General features: G+C 37.0%; 3 protein-coding genes across 6 annotated transcripts; all 3 read right to left on the bottom strand.

Annotated features, from left to right (window-relative positions):
- Positions 1-736: 736 nt before the first annotated feature.
- LOC105674780 (serine-rich adhesin for platelets) lies at positions 737-12,018 on the bottom strand. Its single transcript, XM_067349936.1, has 11 exons — positions 11,273-12,018; positions 9,274-9,371; positions 8,502-8,648; positions 8,261-8,380; positions 8,018-8,168; positions 7,633-7,762; positions 7,037-7,190; positions 6,679-6,867; positions 6,485-6,604; positions 2,145-6,154; positions 737-959 (listed from the first exon to the last, which is right to left on the bottom strand). Exons 1-11 carry the CDS (start codon positions 11,637-11,639, stop codon positions 950-952), a joined length of 5,496 nt encoding a protein of 1,831 aa, XP_067206037.1. The 5' UTR covers positions 11,640-12,018; the 3' UTR covers positions 737-949.
- Positions 12,019-12,887: 869 nt separating this feature from the next.
- On the bottom strand, positions 12,888-15,363 carry LOC105674782 (uncharacterized). Its single transcript, XM_012371344.2, has 4 exons — positions 14,106-15,363; positions 13,642-13,754; positions 13,298-13,543; positions 12,888-13,164 (listed from the first exon to the last, which is right to left on the bottom strand). The coding sequence occupies exons 1-4, from the start codon at positions 14,274-14,276 to the stop codon at positions 13,050-13,052; spliced, it is 645 nt and encodes a 214-aa protein (XP_012226767.1). The 5' UTR covers positions 14,277-15,363; the 3' UTR covers positions 12,888-13,049.
- A 154-nt stretch (positions 15,364-15,517) lies between these two features.
- On the bottom strand, positions 15,518-26,475 carry 5-HT2A (5-hydroxytryptamine receptor 2A). 4 transcript variants are annotated; one of them, XM_067349900.1, is made up of 9 exons: positions 25,730-26,475; positions 24,480-24,967; positions 22,516-22,903; positions 21,981-22,269; positions 18,294-18,518; positions 17,615-17,957; positions 17,003-17,209; positions 16,634-16,930; positions 15,518-16,378 (listed from the first exon to the last, which is right to left on the bottom strand). In XM_067349900.1, the coding sequence occupies exons 3-9, from the start codon at positions 22,825-22,827 to the stop codon at positions 16,135-16,137; spliced, it is 1,917 nt and encodes a 638-aa protein (XP_067206001.1). In that variant the 5' UTR covers positions 22,828-22,903; positions 24,480-24,967; positions 25,730-26,475; the 3' UTR covers positions 15,518-16,134. The 4 variants fall into 4 exon arrangements, with proteins under 4 accessions (XP_067206001.1, XP_067206000.1, XP_067206002.1 ...); XM_067349899.1 differs by having other exon boundaries at positions 24,484-24,967; XM_067349901.1 differs by having other exon boundaries at positions 24,484-24,967; positions 26,080-26,475.
- Positions 26,476-26,483: the final 8 nt, after the last annotated feature.

Genomic DNA, 26,483 nt, shown 5'->3' with positions numbered 1-26,483 from the left:
ATTGCTTCTCTCTGCGGAATAAAAAGTGACCGACAAGAACTAGCTAGTACATGAGACACCATTGACACTAATTACAGTCAAAAGTTAAGTTCATAAGCTCGTTGGCATACAGAATGCGATGAAAATTATAGTATTATCGGACAATGTTACATCAATCTTCAATTTCTTAAATTGATCTTCACAAAAATAAAGTCAGAAATGAAAAAGTTTTATTTTATTTACATTTCTGATTATTTTTGTACAAGCAATTATCCTATTTTCGATTGTACCGCAATTCATTATCTCGGTACGTAGCAGTTCCAAGGATTTGCGAAGCGATAAATTTGAGAAGATGAAGTATTATAGATATCCAGGAATTTGTAAAAGTTTCGTTTGGCAAAAATTATGAAATTAAAATTAAAATTTGTTACATAAATAATATGTGTGTCGAATCAAAGATATAATACTAAGGAGTCATAGTAATAATTTGTGAATTCAAAGATGCGTATTGAATTTAATGCCAAGAAATATATCTTACTGGAAAAATCTATTAAAACAGATACAAAGTTTCCGAAAGACGATAATATGAACACTCGTATTGATAAGATTGAAAATCCTTAAATTCAAGTCTGAACACAAAAGAATAAAAAAAACAAAAGGGTCTACGGTATTAAAAATTTATAGAATCAAAAATTCACAGAAGAATATATAATTCTAAATGTCTACAGAATTAACAATCCTTGGAGTCAAGCATACGTTTCTTTTTTTTTTTTTGCATCGACGATTTCTAAAAATAATAATCTTTATTTCAAACAATATTTAGATTCGCCAATTTGCATAGCGTCGATACTTTGGCTCGAGCTGCTTCATCACTTCTTCAAGTTCGTCGATCTCGTCGTCCTCGTCATCATATTCAATTTCATTCTCTTCGTTATTATCCTCCACCTCTTCTTTTCTCTCCACCACTGCATTATTTCGGGCTGCAAAAATAAAGCATTGGCTTTTTTCTATAAATTAATACTCATGTGCGTATATGATGTAAATTGAGCATTTTGCATTTTGCAGAAGAACAGTGGAAACGTTTTTAGAAAACAATTAAATGCTAAATAATAATAAAAAAAGCTCAATTTTTATAACTTTAAGGTTTATCGTAAAATTAATTGTGACCAACCAAGAAAAAATTTATATATACACAAGCAATACATGAAGCAAGAATAGGAAATTATATAAAATTAATAAGCGTAAGACGTCTTTTTGCTTATTAATGTGTAAAGTTATTACTGTGTTTGTGAAAAGTAGAGTAAAGCATTTGAGATCTTTTCCAAATTCCTTTTGTAAACAAGTGATTCGTTGTAGACGAAAAATCCTCGCCTCACAAGCGCTATTATCGAGAGCTCGTGTCTGCTCTCAACTATAATATTTAAAAGAATTGCAATTTGTTGAATAATGATTTTCTTATTGGCTGTTTTCTTGGGGCAGGGACGTTCTCAGAATAATGAGGGACGAAAATTGGCTGCAGCCTCGCGTTCTCGTTCTCGTTCTCGCGGTGCGCGTCTATATCTTCTTCAAATTGTACATTCGCAGCAATTACGCTGATTGCGTAAACTTGTTTTGTAAAATTATGTAAGATTGCGAAAGCAAATAAGCAGAAAGCCAACATGAATCAAAGCAGTGAAAAAAATGTTTTTTTTTTTTTTTTTTTTTCCGTCCACCACGTTGCAACCCTTAGAATGCACGATCTTTTTACACACACATTAATACACAAGTCCGTGATCATCCGTAAATTTAATTGCTTCCGTCGATACACTCATTCGTGATCTTGCGTTTCTTCATATTGTTTTTCCGAGTCGAAAAGTTAAAAGTATGAAAAAATCATTGTCGAGGAAACTCGATCTTTCGAAATTTGCATCTAACTAAATGTCGTTCGTAGTCGAAACTGTAGCACGCCGAACAACAGTCATTCTATTTTTCTACACACGTTAATTTACTTTAATAAGTTCTTTTCATTTACTAACATTACGTTGTTGCTGAAATTGCAGGTAAATGGTCGGGCTTGTTGCGGTAACGCAGTATTTACATTTAAAGCAGCCACCTGAGGTCGTGCGTGACACATTCGTTACAAAGAATCCGAAGAGAAGGCATCCCGGCGCTCAATCTATACTCACCTGGTACTGTGCACGGCTGCGGGGGAGTGCGCGATTATCGGCGCTGCTGGACAGATCTCATCGGCGGTGACCTCGATTCCCAGAGGCGCGTCGCTCGTCGTCGCGGTGACGGAACGAGCACCACCGACGACCGGACACTTGATGCTGTTGAGATACGAATGCGCGATGTTGTTGCTCACGCTATCGTTATCCGCCAGTCGCGTGTTTCTCGCGAGAAAATCCGACGCGAACTCCTCGAACTTGCCGTTATCCTCGCCTTCGTTCTCGCGCTTCATCTCGCCGTCGGTTCGCTCGTAAACGCCGTTGTCGTTGCGCGAGGACTTGCTCGGAACCGTGACCAGCTCCACTTTCCACTCGGCGGTGGAGTCCACCCGGATGCATATCGACGAGCACTCCGACTCGATCCCGGAGTCCACGCTCTCCTGCAGGCTTCCGCGCGGCGGCGGCGGCGGCGGCGGCGGCGGCATCGGCTGCGCGTCCGCCGTGCCGATTCCAGCGTCGTCGATCCCGAAATCTTGACTGTCCCCGTGCACGCTCTCGGGATTCTCGCCGATCAACGCCGTCGTGGCGCTCGTCGCCGCGGTCCTGGAAGCGGGCAGCTCGAAGTACGACTCCGCTATCCCGGCGACGCGATTCGACGAGTTTTTCGACGCGACGCTCGGCGACAGCTCATCCTCCGCGGACGCGCCATCCGTGGAGATGTCGGTCATGCAAAAGATGAGCTCCTCCGCGTCGGAGGATTTGGCCGAATTCGCGGACGTTTTGTACGGCGTGAGGTGAGACGCGATGGTCGGATCGGTTCGCTTGCTCTGTTCGACGGTGCCCGCCGGGGAATCCTTGATGTCGGCCTCATCCTTAAGAATATTCCGATACACGTTGTTGATGTTATTTGGCATGAACTGTACTCTTTCACGATGCTCCTCCGATGTCTGGCCTCCTCCCGGACGGCTCACCGTTTCCGATTCACGTTGCTCTACTTTAATATTTACATTTGTACTTCTGCAGTGAGCGAAATCGCAGCAAACATCGTCGAGGACTTCCGTCAAGTTCTCCTCTGGTTCCCTCTGCGTAAAATCGCGCTGATGATCCTCATCGGCTATACAACGCGTACTAGTGGTAACTTTCTTGTTTAAGTGGTCGCACGCGTCGACGTTCTCCAACGACGTGGACAGCGTCTCGGCGTCGTCCACCGACATCGACAGGGATGCCGATGTCCTGTCGTTGTCCGACGCGGACTCGATCGCGTCGACGTTGTCGTCCGTCGTGGCGCCCGTCGACGTGCTCGCGGTACTTACATTATCTACAGCTTTTCTATCGTGCGCTATGTTACAAATCGCAAAACTATTATTACTAGTCTGATTAATACTGTCCGTCGTGATTTTATCACATGTCTTTCTCGCCGTTGAAGCGTTCGCTTCTCCGACCGCGTCATCGCGTTCTAAACACTTTACACTGTCGTTCCCTAAAATCTCGTCGCGTTTCAAACACTCGTTATCACGCTCTATATGTTTAGAATCCTGTTTTGAATTACACCCTGTGCTGTCGATCTTATTTAATTCTAAAGTAGAATATTCGGCTATGTTTGTTAATTTTACAGTTGTACACGCAATGGACTTACTCGGCGAAGGTAAAACTGGAGGTAAAATTGCTGCGTCCGTCGCGAGGCAGTCATCTAATACTAAATTATCAACAAGATTGTCTTTTGATTGCACACTTTCAGATAACAGTTGATCACTAAAGTCGAATTTCGTCCATTGTAACTTGTCCACGCTACATGCACTCCCTTCGTCGTCAACACACGCATCGTCCACAGAATCTCTCTCGTCATTTCTCGCAATTCTACTTTCCAAATCCTCGCTGTTTCCCGTCGATATCTTTTCCCAATCGCGCTCGTCGTCACTCGCAATTTTATCTTTTCTCCGATCTTCCAAATTTTCACCGTCTTCAACAACTTGATTCTCCGCTTTTCGCATTTCGAAACGCACATTGGCGTTCTCGGCGACTCGTCGCTCCTCTTCGTGCAAATCTCTCGCTTCGATTTCTACAATCTCACTTTTCATTTCGTCGAATAAATTACTCTGCTTATTTAAAATCTGATTATTTTCATGGCTGATCAATTCTTTATCATTTCTGCTAACTCGATCGGATAAATTCTCGACCTCGTTGGTATTTACAGTTTCACTCTTTTCCTTATCATTTAAATCATTCTCATCGCACTTTGTAATCTGATTCTCGCTATTCCTCGTCACTTGATCGTTCTTCGGCCCAATTAAGTTCTCATCGTTGCTTCTCGCAACCGGATTTTTTTCTTGACTAAACAAATCTTTTTCGCCAATCCTCCCGACCATGATTTCCGTAGATTTATCTAAATTATCTAAATCCTTCTCTCGCACATTTGCATCCTGATTCTTCGCTTGACTAAAAAACTTGGTGCCGTGCTCGACGACGAAACTCGAATACGGTTCGAGTTTGAAGGATGTGAACATGCCGGTCAAGTTCTGGAGCTGCGACACATTCAGCTTCATCGATTTGTTCTTCGGCGGCGAATCGTGTTCCAAGAAGTTCCACGAGTTGTCGGTGCCGAGCTTGGCTCGGCTTTCCTTCAGGTACTGCTGTAGCCTGTCACCCAATGCCATCACACCATTGATATTCTCTTGCAGAGTGCTTTTCGTTTCCGCAGCCGCGCTCGAGGTGTCCGAGAAGAGCTGGCCGGGATGCTGGAACAATGACAAAAGCTTGTCCAGGTTGGATTTGTGCTTCTGCATCGACGTGCTCGTTGGTTCTTGCGAATGCGGTTCCGCCAGACGAGCGGAAGACGTTTCCGTGACGGTACTCGCGGAAGATTCCGAAATGCAGGTGGATAACTCTTCCGAAGTTGCCTCTTGTTTCGCGCCGTAATCCAAAATATCATCTACAAGCGGCCTTTTCGCGCTATTCGAAACTTTACAATCCTCGATTACATTAATCTTCGCCGAAGAAGTAGCTTCGTTCGGATAAGCAGGTACCTGTAGTTCTTTTGTACTTGTATACACGGTACGATGATCCCTGATAACCCCGGCATCCCTTTCGATCGTCGCGGCACTTTCGAAATCAGTCGTAACGTCGTTGCTCTCATCGCAATTACCCTCGCGCTTTATCGCAATGTCCTCGTTCCTTTCGGACTGCAATGTCCGGACTGCACCGCTTTGGTCTAATCGCCCCTTTTCCACCCTCGCCGCCACACCGCATTCATTCTTACACGTCGCGAGAACGGTCTCGTCCGCCGCGGATTGCGTTTGAATTTTGCGCTCGGCCGATCGCGCCTCTTCATTCACAGCTGTTCCTCTCGTCGCTGGGATTACGCTAAATTTGTCTACGGATGCAGCTACGTTATCACTAGCGGCCGTATCCGTCTTGGCTGCGCTGTCGGTATCGCCGGAGTCAGCGGCATGGATTTCAACATTGAAGCCGATCGTCACCGAGCCGCTATTGGAGGAGGCGACGACCGACTTGGGTGGCGAACGGCCGGTGTCCGTTGACTCGACGACCGACACGCGAAACCGCGACGAGCCGCCGCTCGCGTTAGAGAAGAAGCACGGCGAGGAGCCGAGAGAGGGCGGAGTGATCGGTGAGGAGGACGCTGAGGATTCCGCGGAGCGCACCAGCGTCTCCGACACCCGGCATACGACGAAGCGATTCCGGGACGGGCTGGGAATCGGACTGGCCACGGGGGAGGGAATGGGACTGGGAGCCGGGGAGCGCAGGCGACCGCCGCTGGTACGCTTCGGCTCCAGCATGCCGCACGCCGCCGGCTCGTTGGCGGTCAACGACTTCGTCGATCGCGACGCCGGGCTTGGCAGTGTCTGACAGGTAAGCGAGATCTTACGGGAGCTCGCGTTCAACAGCCGGCTCGGATGCTGCGGACTCTCGGCGTCCTCGACGGACTCCTCCAACTGGCGGTACTCCTCATTCTTGCTGCAGCAGCTGCGAATTTCCGCGACCATTTCTATGTACTGGTGCACCGGACCGTCCTTCGACAAAAAGAAAGAGCGGTGAGTTTTACGAAGCAAGTGGAATTTTGCTGCGTGTATTTTTGATTGAAAATTATTGAAGCGACTTAGGTACATCAGAAGAATTTATATTTCAAGATAAACGCAAAATTACAATAGAATTTTTTTAACGGAATTGTAAATATGTGAAAGTTATCATGTTTGGCATATTTTTCTTTAGTTTTCTCACAATTCTGACGTAATGCACACTTTCTCGGTCTTCGGATAAGAAATTACTCTTTGCCCCCTAAAAATTAGACTGTACAAGGCGGTATTATCTTTGTGATGCGTGAAATAAGCATCGACACTTACTATTCTTATTCGAGGTTTGTCGTCCAAATCAATCTGCGTAATGGTTTTATTCTTTTTCATGACATTTACGAGAGCATGCATTCCGCGCATCTGTATACTATTGTCCCGTAAATCTATTCTCTGTGAACAAAAGAAACGATATAGAGCATAGCGCAGAGCATCGAGAGTGTGAAAACACAAAGCAGAAAGCTCACCTGCAAAACTTGATTCGTCTCCATTATCTCAGCGAGCGTAATTATACCTTCGCATGTGAGTTCTGTCGATTGCATGCCTAATTGTAGGAGAACACGATTTTTCTTCAATGACTCGTTAACGATACTCAATGTTTCGTCCGTCAGCATGTTTTGACCGATGTTTAGAGTTTCCAATGTTTTTGATAAAGCCTGAAGATAATTATTGCGAATATAACTGATTAGTAAATGCGTTACGCTACAAACAACATATTTTTATTGTACAGACATCGCGCAATTCAACGTCAAATTGTAAAAATTACCGTGAAATATCAATATTACAATTATTGACAAATAAGAGATTATAAGATGTAGTACATACTATAATTCTCGAAAAATAAGGCGATGATTTCTTGGTCAGACGGTTGTTCCACAATATCAGGATACTGAGTCCCTTGCCAGTTTTATCTTCGTTAACTTGATTGATTAAACCCTCCAATATATCTCGTACGCCATCGTCCTGGACGTTATTATTACTAAGGAAAAAAACATTTTCTCTCAAAAAAAAAGAATTACGTAACATCATTACTTGCTTGAACCAATGCATGCCTTTTACAAATATAAAGCAAGTCTACAATCTGGTTTCTGCCAATTTCCAACAAATAAGTTTAAATAGTTTATAGGAACTACAAAAAAAGTCTAATTAATAATCTAACAAAGGAATACTGATATATACTCATATTTTATAATGTTCGTCCAATCGCTCGTGTGCGCTAAAGCGCGGAAAAAAACAGAAAAATCCTTTACCGTTTTTTGCAATTTTCTCAATAATAATTGAGAATATTAATTAAAATACGCGCTCTACCTGTACACGAGCGTTTGAATAAACAATATGAAACATTCTTGTATATATCGTTTACTTCTTTATTTAAAGAAAGATTTGTGCAGAAAAGTAATCGTTTTAATTTTAATACATACCTAATATCGAGCAATTGCAAATGATTGTTCATTCTTAAGAGAGATCCAAGCTGTATAGCGTCATATAAGTCGAGCCCGTTATCGGCTAAATACAGTTCCCGTATGCCACTATTCATTTTTAGGGCTGTCACTGTTTCGGAAAGAAAGAATCATAATTCATATTAATCATTATAAAATAATTTTCCAATTTTTGTTTCTCTAATTTTGGTAACTTGACATTGGTTGATATTACGAGAGACGCCAATTTTTCTTTTTTTACTCCTACAAATTATAAATATCAATATTGTTATATTTAACGAGTTGCAGACAACACAATAGAATTGTAGTGGCGCAACGTATATTATAATATCCTAATATACAAAAAATTTTATTATACGATAAATACCGAGTATAATGAATGCTCTGCCTGACAGTCCACAATTTTCCAATTTAAGAACATGTAGATGGCAAACTAATCGTAATGCACGGCTTAAAATGTTCATGTTTTGTTCGTTAAACGTTATGTCCCTCGCTTCAAGTTGCTCTAAACACTGAGTCTAAAAAGAGAAAAAAACGTATTATATAATTACACTCTTCGCATTTTGATTATAACAGCATAATGATTCTTTGAAATTGCACGGATGAGTACCTTTTTAATCATATGCGAACACGCTTGCCAGCCACGCGCTCCAATTTCTGGATTAGACGAAATATTCAAGTACCTTGCAGATTCATAATATTCCAGCATATCAAATAATATTATGGAACTCTATAATAACAATTGCTCAATGAAATGGAATGTATGTACATTGAACTCCACTCACACACACATTACGAAAATATGTAAAATATCTAAAATAATAATGCATGCATTTTTTTTGGAGAAATACCTCATCATTCAAAGACGTTCCTTCTAAATCAATTTTATTAAATTGTACTCTCTTCAATATTTCCTCCAATGGTTCGGAATGATCCTGATCCAAGGTTTCCCCCTTCAAATTCAATTCCTCACAGCGGTCTTGAGATATATTCAGATTCTGTGTGACAAAAAAGGAAAGCATGTTAAATATTAATTAAAACTTCTTCTCTTGTATTTGAATTTTTTGGAATGTTAACTTTATCTATTTCAATGTAATTCCAAACTAAGAAGCAAAGCAAATAGCGATTGGACAATGAAACAACAATTTGTTTTTCGATACCCGCAATTTTTTAATCTATTTGAAATTTGTTTCTGAACAACGAAAACAATATAAAGTTTTATCTCGGTGTATTGAAAAATTTGAACAGTGCGTTATATTCGTTCTAAATTGTTGAGCAGCGATTGTATTTTTCCGATAACGCATCTTTCTATTCATTGATGAGCATACGCGAGTTTTTGATCGAGAAATAAATACTAATACTTCGATATCCATTGTATGGCAGTTTCGATTCACGCAATTTTTTTCATAAATGAAATAAATTAATGAAGGAGCATCATTTTGGCTTGGTGGAAGAATTTAAAAGACTACGATAATAGATTAAAAAATAGGATTTTTGTCAATGTAAAATAAAAAAATAAGGAAACCGCAATCTGCTTACAACTAAATCTAATCTCGCTTGCAATGTGCATACAAAAATTGTTTGAAAAAAATTCTTTACAATAGCTTAAGTGTCTGCACTTACCTCGAGCTGAACTAAAACATTTTGTAAGGGTTCGGTGCCGTGACGTGCGCAAGACTCTTTGTATGTGGATATTAAGTCCTCTCGATTCACATTTTCAGCTGAAAACAATTGTTCACATTTTTATTTTTTAATATATAAACAGTATATAATTACAAACATCAATTTAAAAGAAAAGTACGTCTCCATTTAAAATATTATGATATAAAATTATTTATTTAATTATTTTACGAGAATCATTATAATATTTGTGTGTTTTACAGCAATTGTAGTAAAAAAAGAAATTAGTATTATAGTTTTATTATATGTTTATACATAAATGTACTAGATACACAGCCTCTACATCATGTTAAATTTATAATTAGTACATGGTTCATATTGTGAAATCCTTTGCTTCTGCAGTCTATAAAAAACTTAATAGCATAGTAACAAAATATAACTGCGTTAGAGAATAGTCAAGTAAAAAGTACGGCGAATAATTTTTATAAATAATCAACTTTAATAATGAATGATGTATTTAAAAAATTACGGAAGTAATAAACAATTATTTTGATCGAGATATTTTTCATACACAATGTTAAAAAATTTATTGAAAAGGGATTATTGCATAATTACGCGCTGTGCAAACATGAAATGTTCCTTAGATTTTGTAACAAAATATCTATAAATTCGTTGTATCAACTTTTCAGCACTAATCCTGGTTAACTATGTTATCTTCCTCTGCCTGTGTCATAAAGGTCAACATTAAACTGCTAACCAGAGCTTCTCAACCTAGATATAATGTCGGTATAACCGTACAAGTCAACATCATTAAATATAAATTAAGACATATCGCGCTTTAAAATATACAGGGTGTCCTGTGGGAAGTTGCCGAGTTGACTAATCAGCTGTCATTTTTAAATACGTAAAACAGGAAGCGGGAACAGCGAAGTACCTTCTATCAAAGGACACACATTTGTCAGTTTTATTTACGTATAGACGAAAAACAATCGGAGATATTTTTATCATATGATAAACCTTTATTAAGAAATGCCAAATATTGATTGATAGTTGACAATTTTAATGATATATATTTTCGAAGTGCGCATCAAATTTTTTGATGGAGAGGTTTCGCCAAAACAATGTTAGGATCTTCTTTTTCGATAATTTGGTTTATTAACACATTGACAGCCGGTTGCATTGTGAACAATAGCGTTGCGTAATTTCACCTCACAGGCTATCAATGTGTTAACATATCCATCTAGCCAAAAGTGTCGGAAAAAATAATGTTTCTTGTCGAGTTCTTCAACTTTGGACAATTACATCATTGTTTCGCAGAATTTAACATGCTGCACTTTAGCACATTCCAGTTAATAACTGATAAATTGTTATTTTGTAAGGATGTAATTTCAGAAAACTTTTTCGAATCCTGTGCAATGATGATTTAGCCATTCCAGTTTAAGCAGCTTATCTAAAGACATTTAGATTTTCATGAAAATATCGCTCAACCTTGTCAACTGTCTTCGATCACTATCGTGTAAAAAGAACTTGATAGGTCGTGTCTACGATCTTGAAGTGTGATCTCAAAATTATCAATCACTCTAGAAAAAAGATGTGGAATAATTTTAATGAAATTTGGACAAGAATTTCGTAACACGATATGGAGCTGAAAAATTTTGACCTTGTTCTCCAGCAACTTTATGCCAAATTTGGTACGAAATCCCCTGTAAGCATTATATTTTGCTTTCGAAAAAGGAGCACTCAATAAAATGGACCTTTTCTTCCATCGTGAGGTCGCGTGTGTTCCCACTTTAACAGTGGCTAAAGCAAAAGTGACGGGTTTCTTGTGTTTATGTTCGTACAACTGATTATTGAATCAGGAGAGAGCAGGGACACACACATTTAGTTTCAGCAACTTCCCATGAGACATCCTGTAATACTAAATGCATTTAATACTCAATCTCATAACGTCAGGTGCGAAAAATAGAGAATGTGTATATCGCAGAAAGATGGGTGAGCTCACCGTGTTGCCAGGGATTGGCAGGTTCCAGGTAGCTTGTCACCAAGTGATTGTCGTTCAGGGGAAAGCTGACTCGTCGCAGTGGTCTTTTCTTGGTCCAGGCTAGGGCGCTCCGTAATTGTCGGCCATCGACCCACACGTAGGGCGACGGCGGTACGTTGCCGGTGCCGAAACGCGGCCTCCTGCCGGTGTATGTCATTGCCGAGGATGGCGGCGGAGGTGGTGGTGGCGGCGGCGGCAGCGGAGGTGGCTGTTGCTGCATCGCCGTCGTAGCCGTGGCATTGCGCTCGCCATCATGCTCGCCCTCGTCCGTCGAGTGTTCGAGCAAATCTTCGCAGGTTTGGGCAACCGAGTCCGCTCCCTCGCTCATGCTTTTGGAACCTCTGACATATTTCGTCGCACTCTTCGTAAACTCGAACCCGCGGTTTACGCAGGCAGGCAGGCACACATGCACTTACGCACGTATGCACGCAACAAAGTCGCGCTCGTTCGCAATGACTACTATCCACTGCCCGGGTACACGACACTTGTCATGCACGTCAACGCGCTTAGCGAAGACATATAATTGCTGCGTGCACTACGCCTGTCATTTTTGTAACTATCGAAGTGAAGTGCCGCGGATACCGCGAGCATCACTTAAAAAAAAAAATAAAAATCAAGGTGTTCTATTTCTCTTTGAATATAGAATATGGACTGCCAATGGCTAACTTTTGTAGCCAAGAAACATCGCGCCCCCATTGATAAAACGAGAAATGCAGGAACTAAAGATGATGACGGCTTATTTTATGGCCAGGAGAGTAGCGACTCTGCTGGAATGGAAACGAAATGCGAAATCGTGCTGATCTCAGTGTCGCAATATGAAGATAAGTGCATAACAATTATGATACGCGTATTCAGAAGAATTGTGCAAATTTTTGTAAAGTACGATTTTTTTCAAATGTTAAAAAGAAATTTTTCTTTAGTACCCAAAAATGCAAATGTGGATAAGATGAGACACCTTTATTTATAAATTTTGGAGAATTAAATAGCAAAATCGAATTCTTTACAAAGTTTCACAGTTATACAAAAGAAATACACAAAAAAAAATTCGTATAAAAGTATTACTTCTTCGCAACAAGAAAGTATAAAATCACTTCATATGTATCTAGTGCAGCTCAGATGCTTGAGGAAAAATTTCCACGATAGCATAACTGCTTGATAAGAAGAGACAATCTCACTGTCTCTGTCTTTCTGGGTCGCATGTGTAGATATATGTCTGTGAGACTAACATGTTGCGCGTATGGACGCGAGTGTGAAAGATCAAGTTAGACAAGAACCGACGTTCTCGCTACCTTTATCTTTCTTGCACGGACTGTTCTGCATTTTGTCCGAGATTCGATCCTCTTAGGCTTTTTACGATGGAAAGTAATAGCGTAATTAAATTAGCAGGAGCTCACTTGCTGCTTTTTATAAATACTATATTTGCATACGCATATAAGCGTACGCATAAAGCTATTGGATTTGTCAAAGCATATTTATTATGTTACTTAATTAAATGCGTATGTTGATTTGATTCGCTTGCGTATAATAAATTTAAAGAGTTGTGATTGAAATTCTCTAGGAGAAATAAATATATGCATTTATCTCAATTATTTTATTGTTGTATGTAAATGACTGAAATTTTAAATATATAAAGTATCATTTCTCCAAATATAATCATTTCCGCAGCCTATAAAACACGCATGCCAAATACATTATTAAACAACAAGGTAATCAAAGCAATTTTCTCGGTAGAAGATAATTACGATACGATACGAATATCGGAGCAAGACTTGAACGTTTCTTGAGGTCCGCAGCCTTGTTTATGTGTGCCATCTTCGCACTTGCCCCAATTGTTTCCGGCAATGTATTCCCATCTAAAAGTTAAATGGAAGTATCAAATTAAATATAAAAAATGTTTTATACACGCGTTTCTCCAGCGTAGTGCTGTTTTCATTATCTTTATCACTCTTTTCCAAGATTTAATTATTTCTAACGATGTATTTTTACCTGAGAACACAGTGTTCACAGGTGAGACCTGCGGGTAGATAGGCATTCATCTGATATTCCCCGCTCTTAGAGCTCTTCAGGACATATTTATTGCTGCCGTCCGACAATTTCAACGGATACGTGGCAAAGCATTCTTCGGTTTCTAACTCTTTATTGTGATTTAAGGGACAGATAGAATATTGAAAATAACCCATATGATTTGCAGTTAATCTAGCCACCAGTTCAATCATTTCTCCAGCCTTGTAGCTGCAAAATTTTAATATTAATTACATCTGTATCGATAATTGAAATTGATTTTGCCCATTTTTGGTTTTCTTTAAATAACCTTTTTCAGTAATACTTACGTCTTTACAATAGTACCAGTTCCATATCTTCCACCATTTTCGTTTGGCCTAGGCTGCGGCATCTTATAATCATCGCCGCAAAGACCGCATTTGCCACCATTATTTATTTGCACCTGTATAAATTGATAATTATTAATTATTAATTATAATTAAGCTTTTCATTTTAAAGTAGATTATTTAAAGTAGATGATATAAGATATTAAATGTTACATTACATCGCTTATGTAGCAAAAATTGTCTATTTATTGAAAAATTAAAAATTGTCTTTCAATATTTTACAAGTTTTGTTCGCAAAACGTAATCAAACGAAATTATAAAAACCAAATGAGAAAGATATTAAATTGCAAGCAAGAAATTAAACAGATTTATTTCGTTTTTTAATTTTTTGAAAATTTCTGTATGATATAAACTTTAATTTTTTGATTAACACATCAAACATAGTAAAACAATAATAATGTACTTACAAATAAGCCACCACAGTAGTTTCCATCATCGTCGTAATTGACAGGTGTCTTAAATCCCTTTCTCCAAGCACTTCCTCTATTCACGGGTTCCATAAGCATTCCATGTCCATGAAGTCCTTCAAGATAAAAAATCGTAAGAGCGAAAATAAGCAACAGCTTAGCGTGCACCATGTTGACGTAATATTTTCGCTTTTGATTACGTATAAGCGCCACGGTTAAATGTAATTCGCGATTAAAACTGCTTACTTTTTATAAGACTGTTATAAGAGATAAAGTTAATATTTGCAGATTGATAATAAATTATACAATGCTTCGAAGAGAGTGATAAGCTTATTCATTTTAAGTAATTTATTTACACTTTATTTATTGATAATTGTTAAATGATGAATGATTATAATCTTCTTTTGGAAAGTTTTGTATTTCTTATAATATATCTGTAAAAATCTAAAAAGAAGCCTTTAATTCAATCATAGTTTACAACATAAAATTTATTTGGTAAACCTAAAAATCGAAATAAGTTATATCTGATGCTTTCACAAAAATTATAAAACATGAACTGAAACAATTCGATTCTTATAAATCTTAGAAGTTATAAAATTTCGGTAATCATGCATTATAGAGGATGCTTCAATGACTTTAATCTTGACATATGTTGTCGAGATAACCCTTTGATTTTAGCCTTTTAAGAACTTATGTTAGAGTTTCAAAGCTGCAGCATTTGGGGGGGGGGGGTTTGTTGTTATTATTCGCACATGGAAGATCATTTTAATGTGCGCAAAATTATTTTTTTAATACTAATTAATTTAAACGCTGCTATTCTTTTGTGTTTTACAGATCAACTTTGCGGATCAACAAAACAACTCCGCTGCTGCGCATCGTGTCGGTGAGTAAGTTTAATTTTTCATTTCAATATTATTAAAATAAAACAAATTCCGGACGCAAATTGAACCGTGCGCTAAGCATCCCGCGAAAAATTTCGAGCCAGTCGCTCTCAGATGAGAGATATGAGTCGTACACGCGCGAGAGTGCGTATATCTAGTGAAATATTATTCGAAAGAAAATTAAGCACATGTAAAGAATAATATAATGCTTAATGCACACTAAATATTAAATGCAGTTTGAATTTGGTATTATCTTATCGAAAATCATCTGAAAGTATATAATGACTTTATATTTTGACACCTGTTTCTTTTTGCATCAATGCACTTTAAATCAACTTCATCTGTAAAGTTATTTCTGATAAATTTATTTGGCACAATATATATTACTTTCTTTTTTTATTGAAGCATAAAGAAGCACTTGTGATAAAATTTGTTTTTTTACTAGCAAGAAACATCATTCAAATATCTGATGATGTCCATTCAATTTAAAAAAAAATATGTTATTAACTATTAAAATATAAAACAATACAATTAACATGTAAAATTTTATTTGTCATGACAATTATTAAGAAATAACAGAGTAATAATTTAATTTTTTAAATTAGCCCTTATTAAAGAAGATTTTATAAATACATTTGACTGTGTATGATGCCGCGTCCGACGCGTAACAGATGATAAGTTGGTCAGCCGAGTGTAACTACCGCGTTGCGCAACTAAGAACCTTGCTATCTATCAATAAATTATAAGGTAATTATAAGGTATAAGTAAAATTTTATGCGTAAAGTATATAAGACGGAACGGCATCGGCCTTGGCGCCTATTCTTTAGATACTTTATATTCGTAGGACATGAGTCTGTTGCAATGTTTCTGTGCTTTATACATAATTTGCAGAGTTATTGTTTTGGGGGAGGTTTTGAGTAGTTTATTTATTCGGGTATGCTAATACCATTTCCTATAATATATTAGTTTTCAGTTAGCGCAAGTTTTCAACATTATTCGTTAAAAGAAATTTATCCGTATTACTATTTTAGATTTATCGGTAAATATACTTTGTATTTGTCTTCAGTCGAAACATTAAAATAATGTTTAACTACAATCTTCTATTTTCGTTAAACGCAAGGTGATTTTTCGGGTTATCGCGATGAAAGTTAATGATCATTTTGATCACGTTCGTCGACCAAAAAGGTATCGCGATATAGCGAGCTCGGCGTCTGATGCATCATCGTCACCAAAGAGTTTCCCGACGCCGGCGTTGACGTGGGGTTTGACATCGGGGTTAGCAAGGGTGTGCCCTGAAGGCTGATGGCTAGTGGCAGAACACCTGACGTACAGAGACCCATCGTTCCTCTACTGCTTTCAGTGACCGAACGAATTCTCGAAGGTCTTGCAGATCTGCAAAAAATTTTAGTTTTATTAGATTTACTTTTTCTCCTTACAAGAAACTTTCTTTCAGATGCTTAAAAAAACTTAGTTAAATCAATATCGGACAACATAAAATATAAAATTAAATTACACAAGAAAAGTATTAGAAGAATAAAAAATTAAAACATTTTGTACTGAATTTAATTTTTTTCGTGACATATGAGCAATGCATATTAAAGCTGGAACATATTGTATCGACAGAAACGGTAAAGAATAGTTTATTACCTCGAGCAGTTGCATTTCAGCAAACGAATAAATGCAGCTCGAAAAGTCCTGTTAAAGATGGTATAGATGATTGGATTGATTGTCGAGGACACGTAGCCCAGCCAGAGAAACGTATCCACCACGTGCCGCGGTACAGAACACATGGGACACACGGCGAAGAAAATGTTAAGCAGGAAGAATGGCGCCCAACACAACACGAACGTGAAAAACACTAATCCCAGAACCTTACTCGCTTTTTGTTCAGTTGCGACCGCATTCGCGGTCAGGGATCTCTTTTTCATTCGCCTCGCCAGAAACCTAGAGGAGAATATCAATCTTAAAAGATATCAAAGATTTTCGTTTCTAGAGTATTGTGAAAAAAAAAGCTACTTGAGATTCCGGGTGGTCGGTATAACGTTTAACTGCAATTTCAGAGTTCGTAGGGTGAAGTTCCGTGTTTCGCGCGCGATATTCTCTGGCGTTTGGGTAGCCTGATCCACTTGCAATTTGTGCCGAGGTTCTGTGGCGGTATTTCCGGCACCGTTCACCATTAATTCCAATTGTGGTAAGACGTTTCTCGCGCCATCACATTTGTTACTGTTGCAACAATTAAATAACACTTTCTAAAGCGGCCAGAAACTATTTGTGGAGTTACTTCAGAACAACACAAATCTTTTCATATTAAAATCACTTTTCTGTTATTTTACATCTAATAATTTCATTAATGTATATGTATTTTGTTTGAAAATTCGATTATTTAATCTTTTTCTTTCTCGATGATAAAATGACACTTTGTGCGTCTTAATCATGACTTTATTATGCGAGAAACTGAGCTTATGAAATTGAAATTGTATTTATTTTTTTTAATTATAATTGGCTGCCATTGTATAGGTCTCGTCACGCTTATGAAAATTCTTTTGTAAAAAATTGACAAATGTTTTATTATGTATACTAAAATATTAGTAATTATAATAAGTGAATTCGTGACTTCGAACTTCTCACCTCTTTTTTTCTACGCTTCGACCGGAAGCCCGAATTTGTCTCGCCGGAAAAGTGGATGATTTTATGGCGGCAGTAGTGGTGGTTGTAATCGATGATGATGACGCTGTTGATGGTGTTTTTGTTGATGCGTATCTACCCCCTAATCTCCGAAATTGATTGCTTTCCGGATGTTCGATAGCGAATCGTGCTTTCTTGCGCAACAACTGCACTGTTAGCACATAAGTCGTTACCATAACGATCATAGGGATGTAGAAGGCGATCAGAGAACCAAAAACGAAAAACACCCGGTTGTTGATGACACACATTCCTGGCTGTGGCATGATGTTCGAGGGATTGATTATACCTGCAACAATCGTTAAGTTCTCGCCTCGATTAGCAAAGAGGAAGGCCTTCCTTAATCAACTATTGATCGCGTCTTTTAATTTTACTTTGATAAAAATTATTATGTATGCCCAAAAAATTGTAATTAAGTTTTTAAAAATTTGTTCTTTGAGAATTATAGTGATGTAATATTACATTGAGAAAAATTATTTTAAAACATGGCTTTTGATAGTCTAAAAATTGCAATCTTTTCGAGCTGTTTTAACGTCGGAATAAGGCGATGCCTGAAGAATATGTGAGCAAAATAAGACGTTGAAACTGCAATCATAAAATTACTTTTGAAAAGTCGATAATTTACCTAATACTGTGATGAAGCTGGAGACTAGCATTGCCAATAGCCAGACCGCGGTAATCTTGAAGCCCACTACTCGTTTCGTGGACGTATGACGTGTCCTGAGCGGATTACGAATGCCCAGATAACGGCCCAGGGAGATGAAGCACATGTGCATTATGCTCGCGGAACACGCGAGCACGTCGCATGTCACGTATACATTGCACCACGCCACGCCGAACGGCCAATATCCTGAAAAATTGAAAATCTAAGAAGCTCAGGCCTCAGCAGAGAAGAATTGTATTTCTTTTCATGACTATTTTAGACTCTTTATTATCCGGAGATAAAATGACAAAGAAACGTTAATTTTAAATCGTTTTATATCAATAGCGATTAATAGCAAATCGTACACGATTTCTTTTTGCGTGGATTGTTCTTTTACTTAAATGCGAGAGGAATAGATTTGAGTGTATCGTGATATCGTGACTCTTTGACTCTTCCTAGGCATTTTTAGTGAAATATAAAAAAATAAATAGTTTATTACAGCGTAAATAGAAATAAGCTAAGTTGCATACAAATGCGCAGAAACATACGATGTGCTCACGTGATGCGATGAATGGATCACATCAAACGACGTCAAATGTCGGAAACGTGTTTACACAAACCATCAATTTGTGCGTATAATTTCCACGAGCTGCCGATATTTATGTTGCTTCAAAGATTTCCAGAAACGCAAAGAATTCGTTGATACACTTGATAATAATAATTTATGAATGCGAATTTATAATTAAATACGTTTTTAATTAGAGATTTAAGCTATAAAGTTTCAATTATCATTATTATCCTTTTTGTGTTCATACTATTTCTTTCGTTTTTCTTTTTGATGAGAAATACTGATCACTGTTGGATATCAATATCGGTTTTACTACTTTTATCACATTTTTTAATTCTTTTTTATATCTCGTTCTCATTGTATCAACTTTCACAGTTTGCACAGTATGCAAATTCCAAGACTGCAATTCGATATTAATAAAACTTTATATGTTGAATGAAAAAACTATATTGTGATATATTTTGAAGCACAGTTTTCTCCTTTGATCTTGCAGGAAAATTATATCTATATACGATTGAGATAGTTAACTTAATTAATTATTGTATAGTGCATTGTCCTGGTTTAGAGAATTAAGGCAAGAATTTCTGCATGCATAGCAACCCCAAAAATTTGCATAGTCGCATCACATTGAAGATCTTCTTTGAGACCGCATTGTGAAGAATTTCATTAGTAATATATTACAGCACGACTTGATGAGTAGACATGCTGCAATAAAGCTCCAAGTAAAATGCAGACAAAATGCAGAAAAAAATAGAATTTGGATAAAATTCAAAAACTGAGATAAAGCAGAAATTTTTAATATAAAAATATAAAAACGTGTAAAATTCAAATCACAAATTGGAAAAGCTGTGTAATCGATAAAAATTAATGAACAAAAGTTGGTCCTGAGCATATTTTTTTTTCTATTCAGAAAGTTTATAGTAAGTTAGAAAATTTTGAGGAATTTTATAAGAAAGTGTACTTGTGTTGAGAAGGAATTGGCATGCAACATGGAACGGCTGATAATTTGCGCGTGAATGTTGTTGAATATGAAATATACACCTTGTTCTGAAATGGCAAATTTGCCAATTTCCGGCCACAAAGGTTTCTTTACGCGCCGATACACATCTCCGTAACAAGGTACATATGTACAACGTCGCAATGCAATTCTCGCGGCATATTCGCGAAAATGTAAAAACAAACGTCAGAAATGAACGGAGCATTTTAATGAATGTAACGAGCGACTCAAAGAAAGCGCATTTTTATCAATTTCAGTACATTCAGCATGCTAGAAATGCTGACGATACTGCAATGTCATCTTATTAACTGAACGAAACATTTAGTATTTTATACTTTTAGCATTTGTATTATAATGTTTTGTATGCACGATATTTTGCGATCATAAATAATTCCGAGTTTTTCCGGCAACATATCGATTCTCTATCAGACTGCTTATAGATGACTATGAAATGAATTAATAATTAAACATATTTGTAATTACATCATGTAAAAGTTTGAGGGTATGCTTGAGGCAAATTTTGCGATTTATGATGAATAGGCGTCATCCCAGATAATCGCGGGCTGTCGTGGAGCTGACGCAGATTGGGCACTCGAAAGTACTTAATGACCATACGATGTGCTTCGTTGCTCGCAGTAATTTCAGTCGAAACGCAAATTAATTAATGCCGTAATCATAACGTCCCGTAATCGGATCAAGATATATTAGACGTAATATTGTCAAGAGTTATTAAGCGTAATATCACCGAAGCAATCCTTATTTGCTAGTCATTAAGACGTTAAACTATTTTTTTACATTATAAAAAAAAATTTTTCACTTCTGGCAATTTTTAATTGCTAGCAAATTAAAATTAGCGAATTTGAAGCCTCAGAGAATAAAAATTTTAATTAAAATTTGTGATTGCACAATTTAGGAAAATTAAAACATGTGCAACTATTTTTCCTAATTTTTGATACAATCAGAGAAAATTTTATGAATGTGGCAAACTGGAAAATTTCGAAACGGTCAATGCTCAAAAACATAAACGCTTTTATTTCAACATTAGAACCAACAAACCAAAAAATTAAAAAAACAAAAATAATTTGATATTTTAATAGAGTTCTATATTAACGATTTGATGAAGTCGATTAATGCATTGTCGTTGTCTAGATTTTAAGTTTTCCGGACCTGATGGTGTGCCTGGAAATTACTCCTTCCAGGTCGTCGAGCAAAAGCTGTCTCGTTTGCGAGATAAACGAGCCGCGACGATGAATCCGCTAATGCTCTGCGTGTCGTCAACGTGTTTCACGTGAAGGATGAAGTACAAGCGCACGTGACATGAAAACCCACGGATAAAGCCTCCCCTTGAAGGCGGAAAACGCGAAAACAACTGATTCTTCAGAAAAGCTTTATTCAAACTTTATTTAAATTTATCATTCATAAACGCATTAAAAAATCATGATAAGAAATCAATGATTTTCAAGTAATATAATTCTTCTTAAGGACGTATGTATTGAGAATTTGGCAAAATTGTAAAAATTTCACAGATTGTTTTATCATTTATTCTAAATTGTTAAACCTGACATTTTAAAATTAACGATTTAACAGCGTGGATACAGGAGGCGTGTGTTTTTTGCTTTGGCTTAATTATTAATTAATTATTTAACAAACTCTGTTCTGTCTAATTGTTAATTAGAAGGGCAATTTACTCGGTGATTACGAAATTTTACAGCGGAGGGCGCGTGGCCGGAAGAGTTGCAAACGGATATGCGATCTTCCACGCGCGTCGTCTCCCGTTTCTACGTTATTCTACTGCACTACGGTGTCTTAAGTTCAGATTATGTTACAAACGTAATCTGATCGTGTGGGTTACTACGCAGCATCTTCTAAACTTTAATTCGAGATTCTATCTCAATGCGCCCGCCAAAACACGTACTTTTTTTCCGTGCATTTATTATTTACCGAACTTTCTGTCATTTTTTCACTCGCACAATTTTATTCTATTCCACTCTGTTTGGAAATGTCTGGAAAAATATAAAATTTTTGGAATATTTTTTCTCAAGGTTTGAGAATAAGTAATCTGAAAAGGGATAAAGATGGGGATGAAAAGAAGATCATAACTCACCCAGGAACCCTGGTATGGCACCCAGAGGCATGACAAAAAGGCTAACAAGAAGATCGGCCACGGCCAACGATAACAGGAAGTAGTTGGTCACGTTGTGGAGTTTTTTGTCTAATCCCACTGCAAGGCAAACCAATATATTTCCTAATCCACCGGCGACTATGAACACCGCCACGAATAGAAAACTCCAATCAATGCGACGCGCCATCCACGTGCCGCCGATCCTGGATCGATGCGTGCAGGACACGGCCAGATCTCCGGCGACGCTGACGGCCGGCAAGCACTCCAAAATCTAAAGCACCCGACATTTATCTCCCGATATTTACGCCAAGGATAAAGCTAGATTTTCAAAGATGTCGAAACGAAAAATAACAATTTCTAAACGTCAAGACTTGAAATTGCTTATCGCTTCGCCTTGGATAAAGATTTTTAACTGTTCTTATTGAATCCTTCGATTTTTCAAGTTAACACATTTTGTGTGAATCAAATCTTTGATATTTGTTGTATGCCAATAACTTTTTATTTTTAAGAAACTCACTTCTTCCTCGAAGAACGTGACGTTGCAATCCCTCATTGGTATCCTTGACAAAAAAACACCCTTGATGCTCTCGAGGCTATTGAGAATCAAGGACACGTTGACGTTGCAACTCGCATAATCGCAGGGTGTGCAAAATAAGGTGATCGAGGAGGTGAGAGTTCCTCTTTCGACTGCGGTGCAGAGATAGTCGAATCCGTCAGAATTGATGTTACATTCTTCGGCGCAGTCTAGAAGAGTGTCATTGCAGGATATTTGGTGCAGCATCGTCAAGTTGCTGGCCCAGGATGTAAGATTGCTCTGCGAGATCAGCATGGTCGTCTAAATATTTCTCAGGAATCAATACTTCCAATCACGTTTTTGAGTGAAATCCTTATATTAACTCGTGCACCTGAGAAAAAAAAATAGCAAAACTTTTATTCTACCAATTATAATCTGCACATTTCTTGAGCACATAAATTTAATTATTTTGCATTATTTTATATAAGGAAAATATTAATACAATAATTTCTAAAATGCAATATCTTAAAAAAAGATATTCAGAAGGACATTACAAAAATATGTTTATCGCAAAGCTGCGTGGTGATCAAATTTGAGAGGGAATATAATTTCGACATTGCATTTAAGTTGCGCTCTTTTTGGTTTTACAAAAAGTTGAAGTGCAACGAAACTAATCCACGAAAGTACCTACATCAGCAGGCACAAAGTATCGAAGTGCCATTGCACTGATAGCGCCTAAAGCGAAGCGGGAATTAACCCGCGCTTGAGATCAGGCCCGATGGAAGCAGGAGATACGGATGTAATTTATTAGCGGTCCCGCATGCAAAGTGACACGGCTTCATGATAACTATTGACGCCTCTAAGGCCAATGAAAGTGTGCTTTATCGCGAGTCGGATAGAAAATAATCATTTAATAAAACAGATAAAAGGCATTATCAATTCTCTTGCAAATATGTCATTAATTAAGAAATTTTATCATTATTCTCTTAAGTCAATTACTGCTAATTGTTGTTTACTGATTAATATTTCTGAACAAGAGCATAATATTATACTTCTACCTCATTTCGTAAACCAAGCTAAGTTTATGCTTACATAAACTTTTTATTTTCAGCGCTCTGAAAGTTTGTCCTATAAAGTGTTAAATTAGAAGCACTCTAAAAATTAAAACATGAAAATAAAATTAGAGATTACGTAATTAATTAGTTGTATTTGCATCTGCTGCAATATGGTTAATTAAAGTCGCATTTTATGACCGTTATCCCATTTCTCCTATTTTTATGTGTTCTTTGTAATTTTATCGAGATTTATCGTGGAAGAAAATACTGATTTTCTCTGATTCTCTTATTTGCAGTTTTCGCGAGAAATATTTATTTATTCGACAATTCCAATTCGTTGCACCAATGATGATGGAATATATTCGCGATAGAATAGCATCAGTTGAAAATATATGAAAATAATTGAATTATTTAAAAATTAAATATCAAGGTATTAAAGCAACAGGTATCGCGCATGTAATTTAACAAATAAAATGTTCTTAGTTCTGCCGAATATATAAATAGCTTTTGAGAAAGTTCAAGGCACTACGGTATTGGAACAAAATTGATAACTATAGTACTTCGATAAAGGGATCGCAATTAATGAGAGCTTCGCGTGCGTGGATATAACTAACCGAATTGCATCTTTGTAATTGACAGCACTTAAAAATCACGCTTCAGTCACGAGCATTTTTTTCTTCGCAATTAACTGATATATGCTTACAGTGCATCTTTTCCTCCAATTTTTCATATCTACCAATTTTTACAGGAGCTTGATTTTTGAAGCTTCAGAATTTTTAGCTAAAATAAAGACTAATGAAAGAAATAATAATTCTATTAAAAATATCTTATGTGAATAAAATGCAAATGAAGCAACTTTGCGATAATTTAATATGAGGAATCCGCGCGTATCGGATTTAATCAACTTTATACTTGCGTTTCCACTCTTTGTCGCTCGTCTCTTGATGCCATCGACGCTTTCACTTCACCGTCGATACAGAGTGTTCGCTGTCCAAATTCCAAACAGCCGAGACACTTTTAACTTCTTCACTCGCGCTTCATATCGATACGAAATTTTTCTTTTTCTTCAACTCTTTCGACATTTGCAGGAGGCAAAGAGATAAATGTTTATTCACTTGTCCGCGAACCGTCTCCATCTTCTTTTTCAGCATTTAACGAACTATGATGTATAAAGTTGAACGTTTATGAAGACTGCTCGCACTTACGGAGTTACTTTTTGGCCGTAGATCGTATAAGAAAGTTTGAATGGAATAATTTCCACCAAAAGTATGAAGAAAAAGCCATCGAGGATTGACTTGATTAATTTGAAGGATCAACTCTGTCTGTACAAGACGACTCTTCTCAGAATTTGGCGTTCTTCTTCATTGTAAAACATTTCGGTGATACGCACAGTTGTTTTTCTATAATTTTTGAATTGTGAATAATTTAATTGTAATTTTGTTTCAACAAATCTAGAGATAATGTTTCTGTTAAAATTTTAAAAAGAATAATTAATGTATCGAATATTACAACGTTATATGAATTAATTTGTAGAATTATCATAAAACAATTGACAAAACTTACACAATTTAATAAGTAATAGTAAGCTAAAAGATATGGAGAATCGCATATCATCTTCGAGTGGCATCGGCAAAATATGAATTTATGCCATGAATTTATGCCATAGAACTTCGCGATATTATACATTATGCAAGATGGATCGGCGTAGACCGATCGAGCTTATTAAATTCGAAAGTTACTCGTTCGATTTGAATAACAAAGTTGCATCAACTTTTAATACACAAAAGTCGAAAAGTCTATATATATATCTGTATTCGAATGATAACTAAAATATCTTTCTTTACATAATTTATATGTACTAAATTAAAAAACTATTTTAATTCAACTCTGATTAATTTATGCGTAAAGTTAATCTTAATATATAATTTTTCTAACTATTTACAATGCAGCAAAAATCGGTCATTTGTATAATATGTGAAAATCCCGAAAACTCGCGAATTTTGAACAAAAGCACCGAGATACTAAACCCGTAAAGCGAAGCATATCTGATAAAAAACTTATCTTATGCACTTTATCAATACTATTCGCTTATCGTGCGAATAGTATTGATAAAAATTACAAAAAAAAGTAGCTAATTTTCCTAAAAATTAATAAGACAATACCTTTGTGTAGCAATTTTACTTTTCTTTCTTGTTTTTTTAAAGTAGTTGAATTCAATTTTTTTCACTTAAGTGTAATTTTAATTTTGCAAATTTAATTTTGTGGCAAGAAGTATTCTTTTAGCTTTTAAACAAAATTATTTTGTAATTATTCTCTGATTCGATAAAGAGAACGCGACAACTTTGTAAATTTATCATATACGAACGTTTGAACTAACTTAAATAAGTTGATAAATTAACGGCAAGATATGAGACACCAAAAATAAAATTTTAACAGAAAATTTTTGCCCTACATATTTATGCAAATAAATTTTTACAAAAATTACTATGAGAACTTATTAAAAGTGTATTACTACTATCATAGAGCTCGCTTATCTTTAAATTCAAATCAGCTCAAATCTCCTTCACAAGAAGCAGTTTCTGTACGAAGTAATTTCGCAATTATTTGTCATGAACGAAACAAGATGTGCAACAACGACAACAATATCCTGAAATGCACGGTACTCGCGCGTGGACCGCGTGGATCATACTGAGAAGGAAACAGCGGAGGCTACGTGGGATGAGCGGGCTGAAAGCGAGACGGAGGAGCGGCGCACGCTAAAATTTGTGCGCCACCCTTCCTGTCTCTCCCTCTACTTTGACTTCTTTTTTTCACATCTCCGTACATTCCCTCCCTTTTCCCGTAATCATGGATTTTCCGTTACTTCGTCTTACCCAGCGCGATTTCTTTCTTTTTTTTCTCATAATTCTTTCACGC

Source organism: Linepithema humile, chromosome 2, assembly GCF_040581485.1.
Source record: "Linepithema humile isolate Giens D197 chromosome 2, Lhum_UNIL_v1.0, whole genome shotgun sequence".
Lineage (NCBI taxonomy): Eukaryota > Metazoa > Arthropoda > Insecta > Hymenoptera > Formicidae > Linepithema > Linepithema humile.
Note: the sequence above shows the minus strand (reverse complement) of the source record. Positions and strands in the feature narration are given on the sequence as shown.

Bases quoted from the DNA above. Each gene is read 5' to 3' on its own strand.
- LOC105674780 (XM_067349936.1), bottom strand. From the start codon at position 11,639: ATGAGCGAGGGAGCGGACTCGGTTGCCCAAACCTGCGAAGATTTGCTC. The intron at 8,649-9,273 runs GTAAGTGCAGAC...TTTGTCACACAG, and splicing joins ATGTTTTAGTTCAGCTCGAG to AATCTGAATATATCTCAAGA. The intron at 8,381-8,501 runs GTATTTCTCCAA...TTGTTATTATAG, and splicing joins GAACGTCTTTGAATGATGAG to AGTTCCATAATATTATTTGA.
- LOC105674782 (XM_012371344.2), bottom strand. From the start codon at position 14,276: ATGGTGCACGCTAAGCTGTTGCTTATTTTCGCTCTTACGATTTTTTAT. The intron at 13,755-14,105 runs GTAAGTACATTA...CAATTTATACAG, and splicing joins ACTACTGTGGTGGCTTATTT to GTGCAAATAAATAATGGTGG. The intron at 13,165-13,297 runs GTAAAAATACAT...TTTAACTTTTAG, and splicing joins TGTGAACACTGTGTTCTCAG to ATGGGAATACATTGCCGGAA.
- 5-HT2A (XM_067349900.1), bottom strand. From the start codon at position 22,827: ATGCTGATCTCGCAGAGCAATCTTACATCCTGGGCCAGCAACTTGACG. The intron at 18,519-21,980 runs GTGAGTTATGAT...TCAATTTTTCAG, and splicing joins TGCCATACCAGGGTTCCTGG to GATATTGGCCGTTCGGCGTG. The intron at 17,210-17,614 runs GTGAGAAGTTCG...TTGTTGCAACAG, and splicing joins CGAAGCGTAGAAAAAAAGAG to TAACAAATGTGATGGCGCGA.